This window comes from Chlorella variabilis, assembly GCF_000147415.1.
Source record: "Chlorella variabilis unplaced genomic scaffold CHLNCscaffold_12, whole genome shotgun sequence".
Taxonomy (NCBI): Eukaryota; Viridiplantae; Chlorophyta; class Trebouxiophyceae; order Chlorellales; family Chlorellaceae; genus Chlorella; species Chlorella variabilis.
In genome coordinates, this window is record NW_005435076.1 from 86,563 (window position 1) to 100,989 (window position 14,427).

The 14,427-nt window shown below is 62.9% G+C and overlaps 5 protein-coding genes across 5 annotated transcripts; 3 read left to right on the forward strand and 2 right to left on the reverse strand.

The window, feature by feature from the left end:
* Nucleotides 1-3,679: 3,679 nt before the first annotated feature.
* Nucleotides 3,680-5,588, reverse strand: CHLNCDRAFT_31385 (hypothetical protein). The gene is made up of 6 exons (XM_005846963.1): nucleotides 5,411-5,588; nucleotides 5,251-5,307; nucleotides 4,999-5,124; nucleotides 4,675-4,829; nucleotides 4,302-4,478; nucleotides 3,680-4,154 (listed from the first exon to the last, which is right to left on the reverse strand). The coding sequence occupies exons 1-6, from the start codon at nucleotides 5,432-5,434 to the stop codon at nucleotides 3,752-3,754; spliced, it is 942 nt and encodes a 313-aa protein (XP_005847025.1). The 5' UTR covers nucleotides 5,435-5,588; the 3' UTR covers nucleotides 3,680-3,751.
* Nucleotides 5,589-5,740: 152 nt separating this feature from the next.
* CHLNCDRAFT_58027 (hypothetical protein) lies at nucleotides 5,741-7,042 on the forward strand. Its single transcript, XM_005846785.1, has 4 exons — nucleotides 5,741-6,100; nucleotides 6,235-6,296; nucleotides 6,398-6,582; nucleotides 6,666-7,042. The coding sequence occupies exons 1-4, from the start codon at nucleotides 6,020-6,022 to the stop codon at nucleotides 6,785-6,787; spliced, it is 450 nt and encodes a 149-aa protein (XP_005846847.1). The 5' UTR covers nucleotides 5,741-6,019; the 3' UTR covers nucleotides 6,788-7,042.
* Nucleotides 7,043-7,717: 675 nt separating this feature from the next.
* Nucleotides 7,718-10,862, forward strand: CHLNCDRAFT_134643 (hypothetical protein; the record flags this gene model as incomplete). Its single annotated transcript, XM_005846786.1, has 11 exons — nucleotides 7,718-7,723; nucleotides 7,866-8,000; nucleotides 8,104-8,198; nucleotides 8,366-8,420; nucleotides 8,544-8,701; nucleotides 8,877-9,096; nucleotides 9,269-9,394; nucleotides 9,540-9,703; nucleotides 9,873-10,065; nucleotides 10,339-10,468; nucleotides 10,630-10,862. The coding sequence occupies 11 exons, from the start codon at nucleotides 7,718-7,720 to the stop codon at nucleotides 10,860-10,862; spliced, it is 1,515 nt and encodes a 504-aa protein (XP_005846848.1).
* Nucleotides 10,863-11,381: 519 nt separating this feature from the next.
* On the reverse strand, nucleotides 11,382-12,122 carry CHLNCDRAFT_23947 (hypothetical protein; the record flags this gene model as incomplete). Its single annotated transcript, XM_005846964.1, has 4 exons — nucleotides 11,382-11,445; nucleotides 11,565-11,592; nucleotides 11,726-11,766; nucleotides 11,947-12,122. The coding sequence occupies 4 exons, from the start codon at nucleotides 12,120-12,122 to the stop codon at nucleotides 11,382-11,384; spliced, it is 309 nt and encodes a 102-aa protein (XP_005847026.1).
* Nucleotides 12,123-12,439: 317 nt separating this feature from the next.
* Nucleotides 12,440-13,760, forward strand: CHLNCDRAFT_58028 (hypothetical protein; the record flags this gene model as incomplete). Its single annotated transcript, XM_005846787.1, has 5 exons — nucleotides 12,440-12,448; nucleotides 12,755-12,812; nucleotides 13,004-13,192; nucleotides 13,281-13,378; nucleotides 13,540-13,760. The coding sequence occupies 5 exons, from the start codon at nucleotides 12,440-12,442 to the stop codon at nucleotides 13,585-13,587; spliced, it is 402 nt and encodes a 133-aa protein (XP_005846849.1). The 3' UTR covers nucleotides 13,588-13,760.
* Between the last annotated feature and the right edge of the window lie 667 nt (nucleotides 13,761-14,427).

Below are 14,427 nucleotides of genomic sequence, written 5' to 3' on the forward strand. Positions count from 1 at the left end.
CCCGCTGAGCTGCTGCTGCCACGGCGGGCATGCACGACCGAGGGGCCAGAGTCGGTCAGCATGCTCCTGGTCGGCGATGGCCGCAGCTGGGAGCCCCCTGCTGCTGGCGAGGGTGTGGCTGCGGCTGCAGCCCGGTGGATAGCCGCTGCGATGCAGTCGACCCAGTGTTGGCGCTGTCCCGATGAGGAGGCCCGCAGGTGGTATACGCAGCCGCTGGCCTCCACAATGAAGGCAGTGGGCTGGCTGGGTGGGGCGGCGGACACAGTGCCACCAGCCAGCAGCAGCACACCTGCAGGCGGGCCCCCTCCGCGCCGAGGCTCGCGGAAATACATCAACGAAGGGTCTGTGCCTGCCTGGAGCACAAAGTACCGTATGCGCCAGCTCGCCACATAATCTCCTGCACTAGGTAGCTAGCTTTTGAAGATGAGATTCTTTACACTTTTTTGAAACAAGGAGCGGCCGGGTGTGATCCAGCCGCCGGGCAGCGCGGCGGCGGCGGCGGCGGCAGCCTCGGCCGGCCCGCACCTTTCTTCTGCAGCACACCCTCCATCGTTGTACTGATTCACCTAAACCGGCTAATCACCTAAACAACCAGGGAGCTAGAAGGGCCGCTGAGTTCCGGCGCTGCCATCGTGCAGCATTGCACGTTCAGTTGCTCACGTGTAGTTAAAATGTGACACACCGCAGAAGGAACGCTGCCGAGGAGGCATATGTACTGCTCGTCCGCTGTACTGCGCCGCTCATGCCGCGCCAGTGCTGTGGCCAACGCACCCTGCATTGAATGTCGGCAGTGCTGGCCAGAATTGTGCTGGTTGCAGAGTTCCCCTCTGTACATTCAAGCTGATACCTTTGCAGCCTGAATTGGCGATGGGTCCATGTTCCTGTCGGATGATGGATGGTAGATTACAAGTTGTTGTAAACACACAGTTTGCAGGTGTGCTGCCTGTGCTTCTCCTAAACAGTATGGAAGGCACAAAATGGTGAATTGCAGAAAGGCAGGCCAAGCGAAGTGAGCACTGTACATGGGTGGGGGATGGGGGTGGGGGGGCGCCATGGGGCGCTGCAGTGTGCTTGGGGGGCAATCAATCAGAAATGCTAGGAAATTCAACAGGGCAGGGCTGCAACATGTGTTCGTCGGGCCGAGTGCTTGGCATGCAGTTGGGGAAGGGAACAGGGAAGCGAGGCTCCACGACCAATATTTGGGACACTAAAGAGATTGAGCCGGTTCAGCTGACTGGCTGGCAAAAGTGTGTGTGGGAAAGGGGTGAGGGGTTGGGGGGCGCGCGCAGCAATGAAAGAGGCAAGGGTTGCAATTTTAAGACCGTTCATTGCTGTGCAAAGTGAACATCGGAAAAGGTGGGTAGTTGTCATGCGGGTGCAGGCGGCAGCCCCAGGACATGCCCTGGAGCTGAAATACAGTGCACATACAGCCAGCGCGGCTGCAATGGGCCAGCCAGCATGGGCGTTTGGGCGGTAGCGGTTCAGGCACAGCGCTCCCCAAAATAGCAAGGTCAAAAAAAGCCGGAGGGGTAAATGGGTTTTGGCACAAAACACGCCAGCGGGCGCTCGCAGACACGTCAGTATCTGTTGGTTTTAGTGTACAGGCAGTGAACAAACAACACCAGAATGGGCTGAGGCAAGGCCGCCGCAATGTCGGCACGGGCCCGAAAAAGGCGCACAGGCCTGCTGGCTGCCTGCGGCAGCAAGCAGGCCCCCTAAGGGACACGCACAGCCCGACGATGTGGCAGCACCAGGCATCCAAGCATCCAGGCAGGCCCCGCTATGGAGGCCTGCCTACAGATCAGAGGGTTGCCTGGACCGGAAGCGGCAGCACATCACCATACTGCAGATATTGTCACCACCACAGGCTTGCGGGGTTTCAGACGCAGAGTGCTGCTGGCAAACAGTGCGCCCGCCAGGGTGGTCAACTCGACAGAGTCCATCTCCTGAGGACAGGAAGGGGGCGTCACAAAGACGAAGCATTGGTGAGGACGAACCAGCCAACAACATTGGTGCTGCATCACAGCAAACCTGGCCATGCTCCATGCCAGCAGGGGGCCACGAAATGTTCCACTGATCTGCTGTTCCACTCTTCCGCACAAGGCGCCCGCTCACCTTGAGCTGCGTCTGACTGGTGATGTAGTTCAGCTTGAGCTTGGAGGCAACGGCGGCAGTGCGGCTGCTCTCTGCTCGTTGCGTGGTGGTGCGCTGGCTCGCGGCAGAGTCGTCGGTCAGGCACACACCACAAGAGAGGCCTGAGTCATCCAGGTCGCTGCTCCAGGCATCCGAGTCCACACTGCAGGGACCGAAAACGAGTGGGTGGTCAGCCAGGGCTGGGGCAGCTCTTCCCAGACGGGGATGCAGGGGAAATACGTAGCAGCTGCATCCCCCTTTGGCTCATGCCCCTGAGCCTCGCGTGCTGTACAGACCTCCTGGCCACTCACCGCCTCTGCACTGCACGCTTGGGCTTGATCACACGCCCGGCCGCTGGTGCCATCGCACGGCGCTGGGCTGGCTCCTTGGCACTGCCCTCTTTGGCAGCCGCGGCCCTGTCCTGCCGCGTGGCAAGCGGCACATAGTTGTCCAGGTTACGCTTGACTAGATATCGGCTGCCGCAGGCATTGCACAGGATGGGCTTGTTGGCGGGGCCACGGCGCCAGCAGCAACTGCACGAGGAGCGGGCACGCACAAGGAGGAAGAAGGCTTGGATTGGCAACAAGAGCAGGGCTGGAAATCATCCCAAAGGAGGCCGGCGCGCGTTGCAAGGGGGGGGGGGTCCACAAGTCGCCGCAGGCCATGGGCGGCCATGATACTCCAGCAGGCGAGAAAATGGCGTGACAGTGATCAGTTTCAGGCGCCCCAGCAGCTCCAGCGCCGTGGGAGAGGAGAAACACTCCAGCAGCAGCCCGACATGGGGCATGCGAGTGTTTCAGCCCCCAGGGAACTCCTCCGCCCGAACCACGCTCTCGATAGCCTCCAGTGGTGCGGACGGCACCACTGGGACCCAAAAAGTGCGCGATTGGAGCCCAAACGGTGGGATGTTGCCCTCCCCTTTCATCAAGAGATTCACCAACGCGCGCCAAGAACTGGCGCGCTCAAGCACATGGCGTGCCGCGGGCAGCAGGCACGCACACAGCGGAGCCCCTTGCGGGGAGGCCACAGGGCTGGTGATGAGACGTTACGGCCAACCCACGCCCACAGGCAGCCTGCGGCCTGCGCCTCGGCGATCAAACCGCCCCGCAGGACTCATGGCGGTCGCAGGGGGGAGGGCGACCCACCCCCACCTGTGCGTGCGCCCGCAGTGGCAGCAAGGCCCTCCGGCTCCGCTCGACGGCATAGGGTCCTATGGCTGGTCTGCGCGGTCACAGAGCGGACGCAAGGAGCATGTGAGCCTGAATGTAAGAACTAGAGACTGAGTGGATCGAGCTACGCCAGGGTAAGAGCGCGCGCCACATAGGCATCATGGCCATGTCCATCCCTCGAAACCACGTCCTCCCCGGGACATTTAGAAATCAGGGAAGTCGGCAAGACGGCCGCTGGGCCCCCGAAAGGAAGAGGGCTGCCACGGTGGGGCCACCGGCGCCCGACCGCAAGGCCCGCCAGCCCGCCAGGCCCCTCGGTGGCAGGGAGGCCTCTGGCACCACAGACGGAGCTGCTCGAACCTGAATTTCCTGCTGAAGACAGTTGGGTAGCTGACAGGGGAGCGAAAAATGCATGAGGATTTGAAGCAACGGAGGTCGCTGCTGCACCTTCACGCTGCTTTGGGCTCCGAAAGCCGCAACTTGACATTTGCTGCCAGGCGGCGCTGCTTCTGCGCCATAGCCACCTTACTGCTTCCGCCTGCGGCTGGTGCTGATGCCGCCCCCGCCGCTGCTGCTGCCGCAGGCCGTTTCTTCTGTGGTCCTGCTGCCGCCAGGGCAGCCCCCGAGAAGATGGACTCTTTGCCAATCTGCCGCCGGCTGTGTCGCCAGGCACCATCAAAGTTGCCGCCATAGGTCTGCGCCGCTGCCCGCAGCTCATCGCCCTTGTTTCCCGGTAGCAGCTTGATGTGGTCGGGCAGGCCCAGCTGCTGCCGCCGCTCATCCCGCGACTTCTCCTCCTTGCGAGTTGCCCGCATCCGCCGCCGCAGCTGCTTGTTCATCGCGTAGTCGTCCCTGCAGCGAAGAGGCGGCAACACCCGGCGAGGAGGGAGTGACTCGCAAAGCAGCCACATCTGGGGCATGGCAGCCCTGGGGGCAGAAGGACCTGCATCCACTGACGCATCTTTAGGCCCACCAATGAGCAGACCTCAGCCGCCTCACTTGCGCTTGGCGCTGCTGTCCTCCTGCAGCGCCTGGATCTGCGTGTATGTGGCCGCTGCCCGCTGCTTGTCGCCATCTACGTGCTCTAACTTGGCAAAGGGGTCGGCCAACGCGTCTCGTGCAGCAGGGTCCAGCTCCACCGTGCCCGCTGCCTCCGCATCAAATGACTCCACCTTTCTGCAGGTGTGGGTGGGAGCAGGGTCAGGCAGGGCTCAGCAATGTCCTCGGCTTAGACACGCCCTGCAGTGTCCTCGACACGGCCGAATACTCGAGCATTGTGACAAAAGCAGGATGGCACAGGCGGCCAGCCCATCCCCAGCCTTCCCCAGCAGGTGCTGTGGCAGCCAGTGCGGGCGCGACCTCCTGTCTTTACCTGCGCGCTCCCGACACGATCACGTACTCGGCGTTCTTGGGGTCGGTGTGGATCTCAATCAGGTGCTGGCAGCAGGGAGTGCGCATCTTGAAGCTCCAGATGCGGGTGGAGTGGTACTGACCCACCTGCTTCTTCTCCGCATTGAACCGCACACCCTGCAGGCAGGCAGCCAGGCAGACGAGCACACAGGCACGGCGATGTAGGGGGCGGGTGCATGGGGGAGGGGGAAGGCTGGCGACTGCGCGGGCCACTGCGCGGGCGCCAAGGCTTCGCGGAGTGCGGGGAGCGGAAAACCGGCCAGAAGGAGCCTGCGCGCATGCCTACCTTGCCAATGAGGTGGTTGCAGCCGCCGCACCAGACGTTGAAAGGCATCTCAAACCTGATGATGAGGATGCCCTCCGAGTGCAACTTGCGGGCGCGGTCGCCCAGTGCACCGTGCGAGCCATGGTACTGCAGGGCCAAGGGGAGAGCGTCGGGGAGGGGGTGTTGAAAGAGCCATGGAGCAGCAGAGCAACGCTGCCTGCCGCAGGGAGGAGTCGAAGGCCCGGCGAAGCGGGGTGGCACTTGCTCCCTCACCTTGTTGAGGCTGCCCTTGCTTGGGTCCCAGCCCGGCGGGAAGTAGAAATTGTCTGCCTGCAGAAGAGGAGCGGCGGCAGAGCAGGTTGCTACGGCGCGGCCTGGCAGGTCAGCATAGGGGCGCGTCTGGAGCGGCGGCATCTGTGGCGGCGGCACCCACCCTAGCAGCTGCGAGGGTGGACATGGCTTGCGGCGCTCCTCAGACCCTCGTATGCGTGGCTCACTGGGCGGTAGCCCGCGACAGGGGCGGCCCCGTGGCCGCGGGAGTGAGAGGGAGCAGCAAGTCCCCGAAGCCTTGAGCCAGTGGAGGACTGTAACGGCGGTGGTTCACAGCAGGTGTTCAGTGAGAGACCGTCGGCTTCTTCCCGGTCTCAATAATTTGAGAGAACGGGAAGAAGCCAAGCGCCAGGTGGCTCCACCACACGCCCGTTGGGCCACCATTGGTTGCCAATAAGCTAACCAGCAGACCATCCCAGCCTCCAAATATATGGCTATTTGCTCGTTCCGTGATAGCCCCTCGTCCGTTTGACCGCTCGCCCATGACGGCTTCGCTCGAAGCAGCCACTCTGAGGACAGCCAAAGATGGACCGTCTTTCCCAGCCACCAAGCTGTGGGCTGACTCGCCGGTGCTGGTGGTCGTGCTACGGCGTCCAGGATGCTGTAGGATGCTGCGGCGGCGCCATGCCACATCCCCGCCCGCCATACCTCACGCCAAGAACCCAACCTGGGCCTGCTTCAGCTTGCCACCGCAATGACGGCTCTGTAGCTCATGCCTGCAGTGCTGTGCCGTGAGGAGGCGATAACCCTCTGGAGCGAGCGTGCCAAGTTTGAGCAGTGCGGCCTAAAGCTGGTGAGCTGCAATCGCACGCACCCCTCCCTGCCCGTATTTATTGCCACCACTAGATTTGCTTGAATGAACAGATTGAGATGAATCGACAGTCACCAGGTTCGGATGGCTGGCCGCTCCGCCAATCCCACAAGCAGGTCTGCGTCGTGCATGAGTGGCTCGACCGGGAAATCAAGGCTTTTGCTCCAGCATATTGGGGGTGAGCTGCTGCAAACGTGCAAGTGCGGCAAAACCACATGGCATGGCTCTGAATCCCCATGCGATGGCTCTAGTGCCCAGCATGGACTGCATCGCCTGCAGCGGCGACCTGTACTACGATGAGAGCAAGGCATTCTACAAGGCGGTGCATGGCGGCAGCGTCAAGAAGGGCAGCCTGCTCGCCCTTCTGAATCCGTTTGGCGACGCCTGGGGCAACATGAAAAGAGCCAAGAAGGCTGGCATTGTCAAAGACAGCAACATTAATGGCGATGGCCTGACGCTGGGAGGTGCGGCACGTGCTAGTGAACGCTCGGCATCATTGGCCTGTTGTGGTTGCCCAGCCATTGACCGCCTGTCTCATGCCTTGCAGGAGTGCTCGTGCTGAAGCAGGGGGGCGAAATTGTGTATAGCCATGCTGAGAAGACCTTTGGCGACCACCCGCCGATAGAGGAGGTGTTTGCCGCCGCCCACAAGGCTGGCGGCAGCAGCTGATCCTGGCATGGGACATCTTGGCAGCGCATCTCATGTTGAAATCCAGATCAATCCTTCAGATTCTTCAATAAAGCTATTGATCATTCGTTCTCTATTTGAGCAGGGCGGGTGGCGGCAGCCGCCCCTCAAGTTTTGAGGCCCCCTCGACTTTGTGCGGGCTCAGCACGTCACCAACGTCAACTGGTGCTATCATGCCAGCAGTACCCCCCCAGTCTAGGGTTAGAGTGAGTCAATCCCTGTAAAATTGGGATTGGGAACAGAGTGAATCACTCAAGGAGCCAAGGGGTACCTCCTCGGCGCCCCCGGCTGAGGTGGCAGGCCATTTTCTGTTGTACCTCTCTCAACGCAAGGGGCGGTAACGTTTGGCTCCTTCCACTGCGCCTTACCTTTCAATCGAGTCTGCTGGCAGCTACAACTCTCGGCCGCACTCAATAGCATTGCAGGCACCCAGCTGCGCGGGGTACCCTAGGCTAAATTGCGCTCTACTCGCTTCCAGGGATGGTGCACCTTGCCCGGGTGTGCGGCAAGGGTGCCGCTTGGCCCCAAGCAGCCGTGCCAGAGACCCACATGCGTCCGGCCAGGCGCCAGCCGACTGCTGCAAAACACAGGTGGGGGTGGCTGCGAGCGATCAGGGAGGGAGAGGGCCAGCGTTGAGCAGCAGTGATGACGTGCTGTCGCTGCCGCCGCTGCCACTGGGCGCTCCTGTTTATCGTTGCAGGTTGGCAGCACAGCAAAGCGCTCCAGTGTCTGCCTCCACCAACGGTGAGCCACAGCATTCGTTGAGGGGAAAGGTTAAAAGTGCTCGCTTTCATGTAGGTCGCCTTTGCCCTCGTGCCCTTTGCAGGCAGCAGTAGCGCCGCCACCGCCACACCAAGCTCAGAGGTAGCGGCGGCAGCACGGCCGCAGGGGCCCAGCCCTTCATTTCAAAACATGCGGGTATGCTGGCCTGCTCAGAATTGCTGCCGACATCGAGCTGGCAATGCCTTCGAGCAATTCTGTTCGGCTCAGCCTGTGCTCCAGACTGGGACTTTGTCACACCCACTTACGTGCACACGCCACTCGGCTGGTCGGCCTGCAGGTGTATGGCCTCCAGGAGGAGAACTGGGACCAGTCTGCATTGAGCATCGTGGTGGTGGGCGCATCTGGCGACTTGGCCAAGAAGAAAATCTTCCCCGCCCTTTTTGCGCTGTACTATGAAAAAATGCTGCCCAAGGTATGCTCGTCGGCATGGCGCACCTGCCACAGCCCTCCTGCCTGGCTGCTAGATGCCATGCCCTGTCCTCCACCGCCTTGCTGCCGCTCCGCCCATGGCACAGAACTTCAAGATCTACGGGTATGCGCGCAGCAAGATGGGCGACGAGGAGTTTCGGGACCTCATTGCCAGCAGCCTGACCTGCAGGCTCACTGATGCGTGAGTTGGCTGCTGGCAGTGCTCCATCCGCTGCCTTCCCCTGTGCACGTAGTGCAGAGGCCTCGGGCCCCTGCTGGGCTACCCTGCTGGGCTACTCTGCTGGCAGATGGCCTGCTCACCCCGGTGCCGCACTCGCATGTCTGCCTCATCCTGCTCCGCCCCTGCAGGAGTGACTGCGGCAAGAAGATGGACGAGTTCTTGGACCGCTGCTTCTATCAGGCGGTGAGCGCTCGCCTGAGGCGAATGCGCAGCTGCGCTGCTGGCCAGTAGGACCGTTAGCGGTGCATGAACCATCTGCCGCACACCTGGCCGTGCAACCTGCTCGCCCCGCTCTTGCACGTGCAGGGTCAATATGCCTCTGATGCCGACTTTGCAGCGTTGGCTTCTCGCATGGCGGAGGGCGAGGCGCCGCTAGAGTGCGCCGATCGCCTCTTCTACCTATCCATTCCCCCAAACATCTTCACCGCTGTGGCCGCCTCCGCCTCCAAGGCCGCCTCCAGCAAGTGAGCACCCCCGGCGGCACAGGGAAGGGTGGCTGGATCTCCTGGGGTCTCCTGTGCAGCACTCGACAACTGCTTGAAGGCAGGCTGGGGAAGGGGTAGCCGTTTGCAGGCTGCCGCCGGTCGACAGGCACCACCACCCGCCCCGCCTGTGCCCCCGCCTTTCCCTCGCGAGCAGGTGCGGTTGGACGCGCATGATTGTTGAGAAGCCGTTCGGTCGTGACTCGGAGTCGTTCTGTGCGCTGTCTGACGAGCTGTACCGGCACCTGCGTGAGGACCAGATCTATCGCATTGACCACTACCTGGGCAAGGAGTTGATTGAGAACCTAACGGTGCTGCGCTTCGCCAACTTGGTGTTTGAGCCACTGTGGAGCCGGCAGTACATTCGCAACGTCCAGGTGCGTGTTGGTTGGGCACGGTGGGTGGGAGACGTGAGAGGGAGCGGGCTGGCAGAGCTCTTTGGTGCCTTTGGTGGGCCATGTTCCTGCCAGACCATACCTGCCAGATGCTGTGCTGATCTCTGCCCCGCCGTCTCCTCGCATTCATTGTGCCTGTTCACGCTGAACTCAGGTCATCTTCAGCGAGAACTTTGGGACGGAGGGGCGGGGCGGCTACTTTGATCAGTATGGCATTGTGCGCGACGTCATCCAGAACCACCTGCTGCAGATCCTGGCCCTCTTCGCCATGGAGCAGCCAGTGAGTAACTTGCAGTGAGGCACAGGGGAGCAGGGCATGCTGTCTACACTTTGGCATGGCCTGCCCCTCCTGCAAACTGCCGTGCTATTCACAATTCCGACGTGTTGATTCAAGCTACCCTGTGCCCCCCATCCTCTGCGTGCAGGCCAGCCTGGACGCTGAGGACATCCGCAACGAGAAGGTCAAGGTGCTGAAGAGCATGGCGCAGGTGCGGCTGGAGGACGTGGTGGTGGGGCAATACCGCTCACGCACCACGCGAGGCAGCACGCTGCCAGGCTACCTGGACGACGACACCGTGCCGCCAAATAGGTGGGTTATTGATGTGTGTGTGTGGACAAGAGGGTGCAGGGCGTCAGGGGCACTGTGCTGCGCTGTTGCTGTGTTTGGAGCAGTTGGGCTGGCGTTGGCATCCCTCCTCTCCACTGACTCCATGCTCAGTGTGCCCCCCTTCCTTTCTCTCCCACCTCCCCCGCTGCAGCATCACCCCCACGTTTGCCGCATGCGCCGTGTTTGTGAACAATGCGCGCTGGGATGGCGTGCCTTTCCTGCTCAAAGCTGGCAAGGCGCTGCACAGCCGCGTTGCGGAGATTCGGGTGCAGTTCCGTCACGTTCCCGGCAACCTGTACCGCAATAAGTTGGGCCTCGACCTAGACAAGGCCACCAACGAGCTGGTGAGGCGAGAGGGCTCGGGCTGGGTTCTGGCAGGTGACGGGCGGGTGTGTGCTGCAGGGTTGTTTGTGTGTGTGTGGTGTGGCAGGTGGTTTGGGGAGTGTGGAAACTTGAAAAGGGGCCGAAATGAAAGGGTGCGGGGCAACTCTAGCTCCATGCGGTGCAGCCCTGCCACGGTGCGCGCCACAGGCGCAGCCGCTCTGCGGCGCTGTCCTGTTTCTCCTCCTGCTGCGCTGCATAATCCTCCATCGGTTTGGCGATTTTCCGGCCTGCAGGTCATCCGCATCCAGCCCAACGAGGGCATCTACCTTAAAGTGAACAACAAGGTGCCGGGGCTGGGCCTGCGCATCGACACCACTCGCCTCGACCTCACCTACAAGTCCAAGTATGAGGCCACCCTGCCAGGTGAGTCCCAGGTGGCGGCAGCATGTGCATAGCAGCGGGGCTGTGCAGCATGTTGAGTGTTGCTGTTGCAAGCTTGCAGTCATCAACCCGCCGCTCCGATGTGATGCTGCAACTCGTGTCCTTTCTCGCCTGCGCGGTTCCCTCCCGCCTTGCCGCTGCAGACGCCTATGAACGCCTAATTCTGGATTGCATCAACGGTGACCGCCGCCTCTTCATCCGCAACGATGAGCTGGAGGTGGCCTGGGAGAAGTTTACTCCTGTGCTAAAGGAGCTTGAGGAGCGCGGTGTGCAGCCGGAGCTGTACCCCTATGGCAGCCGCGGCCCTGTGGGGGCACACTACCTGGCGGCCAAGCATGGCGTCCGCTGGGGCGACTTGGCGGCTGACGACGAGTAGGTGTGCATGCAGGCAGCAGACGGTGCACAAGCACGCAGTGCAGCCAGCGCTCATGTGGATGGTCTCAAAATGCAGCCAGTGCGACGAGCTGCGTCGCCACCAACGCAACCACTTTCAACCTGGGCGCACTCCTAGCGGGGGGACTTAACAACCTCATGGCAGCCTCCTGTGGCCGAAGGCCTGTTGCTCATTGTCACGTGCCTTCCAAGTACCTTAGTCAATTTGCTGTATGCCGGTCTGCACCTGTGTGTGCATCTGCAGCGGACTGGCAGCAGCCCCGCCGCCTGTGATCGTCGCTCCCTCTATCTCCCTTGCTTCCCTCTCTGCGCCTGTCCCTGTGCTCAGCGAACTGCAACTCAGGCGGCCGCCTGATGGCAGCACCCCCCCCGTCAGCACTGCCTTTTGCTCGCTGCCCTGTGCCCATGAAGATTTCCTGGGTAAATGTTGTAATGGTCGCATGTCGGTGTTACATAGGTAGCAACAGTTCTGACGCCAAGCGCCATGGCCCATTGTGGCAGCCTAGGACACAGGACAGCTCTCTTCAAAATCTGTCTGTTCCTTGCGGCACTTGGTGAACCGGTTGCTGCAGGCAGACGGGCGGGTAAAACGGCGACACAAAGTGAAGGCCAGATGAGCACGCATCAGGATTGGCCGGAACCGTGCCAGATAGACTACCAGTTGACGCCAGCAGGCCCCACCCACCTATAGTAGTCCATGCACTCGTAGTATGCTGCACCCGGGCACGCGAGACAGGCATGGCAAATGAGCTTCTGGTGCTGCAAGGAGCGCCCATCAAACAAACCCCAGCTTCTGCGTCCCCAGCCCAGCTATGGTGCGGCCAGGTTTGCCTAATTCAACCACACCTTTGAGTTGCTCGGGGCACTTGGCATTCACCTCCTTCAGCCTGCAGCAATGCACACAGCAAGCGCGGTACTGTGATCCATGCTAAACAATGATGCAGTACAGCGTTGCTGGCCAGGGCTGGGAGTTTGGCTGGTGGTGAGAGCAGGTGCTCAGGGCAGGACATCCCACAAGTGCAAGCGGCGGGGCACAGCTGGTGTATGCACTGGGTCCCAGGGCTCACAGGTCGATGACACAGCTGGTGACCGCGTCGCCCTGCTCCAGGCAAGTCTGTGGGTTGGCATCCTTATCCTTGCAGGCCATGTACACGCGGCTGACCTTGGCGCACCGCACCGCAATGTGCTTGGACAGCGACATGAGCACCGCCGAGGTGGGCGGCGGCGCCTGCCCCTCTGCCATGCTGGCTGCTGGTGCTGGCTGCTGCCCGGCCGCCTGCCGCGTCGCCCGTGATCACGTGTGCGCTTGGGGGCGGCCTGGAGGTCTGGGCCAATCGAGGCGGGGTGGTGACAGGGCGGTGGGGCCTGACGCCGCTGGCGAGGGACTGAAGCGCTACCTGAGCACCTGGAGCGGGTAGGACAGCGATGCCGACAGAGGGAGCCTAAACATTTCACTGCCACGTCGAGGAGCCTGGGTCAGGAAATTTCGCATTAGGGGCCCGGCAAGGACGCCCTGGCCCTCTCCAACAGCGCTTGGCCGAGTCGGACTGGCAGGCCAAGATGGCTGAGGTGAGCGTGCCGCGCTGCAGGGGCCATGCGGGCGATGTCATGTGCGCCGCGCCCCCTGTAGCCCACTGAAAGCGTGTGTTGTTGCCTTGTCCCGCCCTCGTCGCCCCATGCAGTCGGTTCAGTGCTTTGGGCGCAAGGCGAGTCGCGGGATGCAGCGGTGGAGGCTGCAGGGGGCTGGCGGGGGAGCCGGAGCCGGGCGCGCCCCGTCCCAGAATGCAGCACGAGTGGCAGCACGCAGCGCGAGCGGGGAGCCGCCGCCCGCTGCCGACCTGCCTGGGTGTGTGCCGCTGCCCCTGCCGCCTGCAGAAGAATGCGGTGGCTGTGGCCTATGTGAAGCGCGGCAAGGGCGAGATCCGTCTTAATGGTGCGCAGCGGGGTGACTGGGGTCGCTGGGACGGGTGGAGTGTGGCGGCTAGGAAGGGGGGGCCGGCAGCTGCAGGAGCGGGAGCGTAGGCATGGGCGACAGCGACATGGAGAGGCACGTGTCTGCAGTTTGCAGCTGCGGAGCCGTCACCGGTCGGTCGTTGCCCCCCGCCCACCCCCATCTCTCTGCAGGCTCCCCGCTGGACCTGGTGCAGAATGACACGCTGCGCTGGAAGGTGTTTGAGCCGGTGCTGCTGCTGGGCAAGCAGCGGTTCAGCAATGTGGACATCCGCATCCGCGTCAAGGGTGGCGGCCAGGTATCCCAGATCTACGCCATCCGCCAGGCCATCTCCAAGGGCATCGTGGCCTTCTACCAGAAGTGTGAGTGGGGCAGGGGTGGGTTCCAGGGGGGCCAGAAGGGTGGAGGGAAACAGGCCCGACTCCCCGCCACCCCGGGAACCTGCTGCAGATGTGGACGAGCAGAGCAAGAACGAGATCAAGGACATCCTGCTGACGTACGATCGCACGCTGCTGGTGGCCGACCCGCGCCGCTGCGAGCCCAAGAAGGTGGGTGGTGGGGTTGGGAGGGGATTGGTGGGGTGGAGGGGGGAGAGGGTGTGGAGGGATTTGTGGCTGGGGGGTGCTCCCCCAGCCAGCCCACTGCTGGGCTGCGTGACCGCCACCCGGCCCTGACTGCGCCTTGGCCCGCCCCTCTCCCTGTTGTGCAGTTTGGCGGCCCCGGAGCTCGCGCACGCTACCAGAAATCATACAGATGATCACTTCTAAGGAGGCCCAGCAGCCCAAGACTGGTGGCCCGGAGCCAGCGCGGCATCCGGCGCCGTGTGCGCCTGCCTGGCTGCCCGCCTGCGTGGAGTCGCCCGCAGCTGGCGCCCTGCTGCTGCATGCCTCCGCATCTGTAGCCTGCTGTTGGCTGTAACCAACCACTAGCATTGAATGAGAGTTGTGTGTCTGCGAGCACTTTGGCTGGTCGAGGTGCAAAACCGAGGGGCGGGGAGACCAGCGGCGGCTTGCGCGGCGGCGGCACAAGTGGCGGCAGCCAAGCTGCATGCCTCGCTTTTATGCGCCGTGTTCTTTGCTGTCACGCTTTGCAGACGTTCAGCAAAGGGCTCCTCGTGGCTGGTGCCGAAGCCTGAGGTGAAGACTGCCGGCCTCCCGCGTCCCCGCCCGCACTCTGCCCCACACGGCGGGCCTGTATGGCCGGGGCCGGCGCCTCGTTGCTGAAGAGCGGCCGCCCGCCGCCCGCTCGCGTGGCCCCGCTCCCAACGCCTCCCCGCACAACCCACCTATGCGGCCGCCCGCCAGCACCCACCCGCCCCCTCCCACCCCACCCAACCAGTCACCCACACCCGACCACCCAGTTGGCCACCCCAGGGGCCACCCGGGAGCCACCCTCAGCCACCCAGCCACCCCCACCCTACCCACCCCTCACCCAACCCGCCCCAGGTCAAAGGTCTGCCCCGACTCGCGCTACCAAAGGAAAGTGGTGGGGTTCCGGGGTGGGGTGGGGGTTCCGGGTGGGTGCTCCCGGGGTGGTGGGCGGGTGCCTGGGGGTGGTGCGCGGTGTGGGAAGCGGCCTTGCCGGCAGCGGCGGGCCG